The sequence below is a fragment of the Clinocottus analis genome, unplaced genomic scaffold (genome assembly GCF_023055335.1).
Source record: "Clinocottus analis isolate CAN_PGR_092001 unplaced genomic scaffold, fCliAna1.0.p SCAF_2, whole genome shotgun sequence".
In the NCBI taxonomy this organism is placed as follows: Eukaryota; Metazoa; Chordata; class Actinopteri; order Perciformes; family Cottidae; genus Clinocottus; species Clinocottus analis.
The window spans coordinates 14,111,623-14,114,122 of record NW_027175931.1 but is presented as its reverse complement, the minus strand read 5'-3'; the positions used below and the strand labels follow the sequence as shown (position 1 = coordinate 14,114,122).

General features: G+C 47.0%; 1 protein-coding gene across 1 annotated transcript in view; it reads right to left on the bottom strand.

Annotated features, from left to right (window-relative positions):
• The window catches only part of dlc (deltaC), a 57,979-nt gene that overhangs the window by 55,023 nt on the left and 456 nt on the right, over window positions 1–2,500 (bottom strand). Inside the window, exons 1-4 of the mRNA XM_068585639.1 lie at window positions 2,448–2,500; window positions 1,871–2,113; window positions 1,526–1,586; window positions 815–1,072 (exon numbers count right to left, since the gene is read on the bottom strand). The exon at window positions 2,448–2,500 is cut by the window's right edge and continues 456 nt beyond it. Of these exons, the coding sequence (XP_068441740.1) occupies window positions 815–1,072; window positions 1,526–1,586; window positions 1,871–2,113; window positions 2,448–2,498 (613 nt within the window). The 5' untranslated portion in view covers window positions 2,499–2,500. The remainder of the gene's footprint in view (window positions 1–814; window positions 1,073–1,525; window positions 1,587–1,870; window positions 2,114–2,447) is intronic.

The following is a 2,500-nucleotide window of genomic DNA, read 5'->3' as shown; positions in this document are numbered from 1 at the left end:
ACACACACAGGAAACAACTGAAGCTTTAAGATCTTTGTTGTCTTCCACAGCCACCAGGAGAAGCAATGGCATTGACAACTGCTTGACTTAACAATTTCAAGGTCATTGGACAAAAAAAATTAAGCGCCAAGAGTCCCATTCTATACCCTTCCCTGCCTCCTCCCTCGCAATCTGAAGAAACGTTAGGATAAAAAAAGGAGGGGGAGGAGAGCAACATGGGTCTTAATGTTGTAGAAATAAAAAACACTTTGAAAACAATTAACAGACAATGTTGGTGTTGTATTGAAGAGATGCTGAACTCAGCCTGTAACTGATGAGCTTGGCTGTTCCAACGTTTAATTAATTTACTAATTCAAAAGAAGCTTTACTGCTGGAACCCTTCTCAAAACTTTATGTCCAAACATGAAAACTTCTTTCTTGGTAACATTGCAACAAAGAAAAGAGAAAGAAAGAAAAAAAAGAAAACTCACTGCTAAAGACAATACGTCCCTACATTACAGGACTGTTTAGAAATATCCGAGAGATACAATAGCAGATTAAAAAAAAACTTCTCAGCGTACAGACACTCTTACAGACAAAGTATTGTACAGACACTTTGAGTTCACTTTTAGACACACATTTAACCCCAGATGTAATTTTACACAAACATGGTGGTGCCTTCAAGGACCACTCTGGTGTTTCTGGGGCAGTTTTTACTCTGAGTGTATTCCTTCCATGCCATGTGTTTACTGGAGTGGTCTTTAGACCTTAAGGTTGGCCTTTAGATATTGAGGTTGGGTCACAGTGAGTGGTGGAAGGCCATATGAACACCTACGGTCAGAGCAGTACTCGCCCCTCCAGCCCTCGGAGCAGCGGCGGCCCCCGCTGTCGTCGCAGGTGTAGTGGCCAAAGGTGTCGTTGCGGGGCCGACAGTACGAGGAGCAGGCCTCGCCGTGGTAGTGCTCATTGCACACCACGTGGTAGGAGTAGCGCAGCTCGCTCTGGTTGCCAAAGTGCACGTCCTGGGACCAGTCCTCACCGACGTCCAGCCGGCGGCGGGTCGCTTGCCGACTTATGAGGTTGTTCTGGTTTTCTGGAGGAGGGAGGGAGCGTTATGGTGTGTGTCGGATTACAGAGGACAATAACCTGAAGATGAATTAAGACAGTTCAAATAATACACATTCTCTCATATTCTATAATCTTCCTGTGGGGAGTAGATGTGTGTGTGTGTGTGTGTGTGTGTGTGTGTGTGTGTGTGTGTGTGTGTGTGTGTGTGTGTGTGTGTGTGTGTGTGTGTGTGTGTGTGGAATGAGCTGATAGCCCTTTGCTCTTTGCCCTGTGATTGGCTGCTCCAACTTGGTCTTATGTTGACTTCAGAGCAGCCAGCAATGGCTTCAAATATGAACAGACATACAATAGAGTGTATAGTTTTAGTTATAGTAAAACCTGGACACCTGCATTAATTACAGTCAACTCTATATTGGCTGCTCTAAGTGTTTTCAGTGGAAACAACGCCCCCCTGTGGAGATGCAGCAGCAGCAGTTACCTGTAGAATCGAGACTCGAAGACTCCGCGTTCCATGCTTCAATGATCAGAGAGAAAGTCCCCTGAATAGGTGGGAGAGGATCGATTAATGCACGTTTAACATGCACGTCATCAAGTCTGTCGCTTTTGTAAATTTATACTTTTTGTAAATTTGACCTAATTGTTTCATTTTGAAAGTAAAAGAAGTACACAAGAAGCTGTAAACTTTGCTTATTCATAGCGACCAAAGAGTTCAAGAAGGTAAAGAGTTAAAATATGAAGTAGGGTTGGATGAAGAATGCTGTGACGCACACGCAGATTACCGCAGGGACCTTTGCAGACGGCCCGTGGGATGTGTGTCACCTACCGGCCACTTGAAGTGGAACGGCACCCTGATGGGCGCGCTCGCGGAGATTGATTTGGAGTCCGCGGCGAAGATCTCCGTGAGCGCGGTGCCGTACGTGCACGGCGGCTCCGGGTTGATGACGTCCTGCGAGTGCTTGAGGCACACGCGGAAAAAGACCTGGCAGTCCCGGGACTGGTAGCGGCACACGCTGCGTGCGCTGCTGAAGGAATTGATCTTTAGCTCGAAGACCCCAGAGGAGACGGCCTGATGGAGGCAGAGGAGGTGCACAGATGAGGATGATTATACATAAAATAATGTGTCGATGGAAAAAAAAACTGAGATGTGGAGAGAGAAAAAACTGAAACAAAGCGTCCAGTAAACGTTGAACTTTGAAGTGTTGTTCTTCTATTATATGTATGACTTCAGACTGTCTGCACTTCATCATGTCGCTGCTTATCCACTAGTAGGTGCTATCACAAAGTGATGGAAGTGAACCTGCAGGTCCAAATGGCAAACACCGGCACGCTGCGCGTATTAACGCGCGTCTCCAAACTGGCCCGCGGCGGCTCTCTGCAAGTGTGCTGTCAGTGCAACTCACCGTCTGCGCCGACGCTAACAGCAGGAGACACGACAGTAACGGGCGCGCCATGG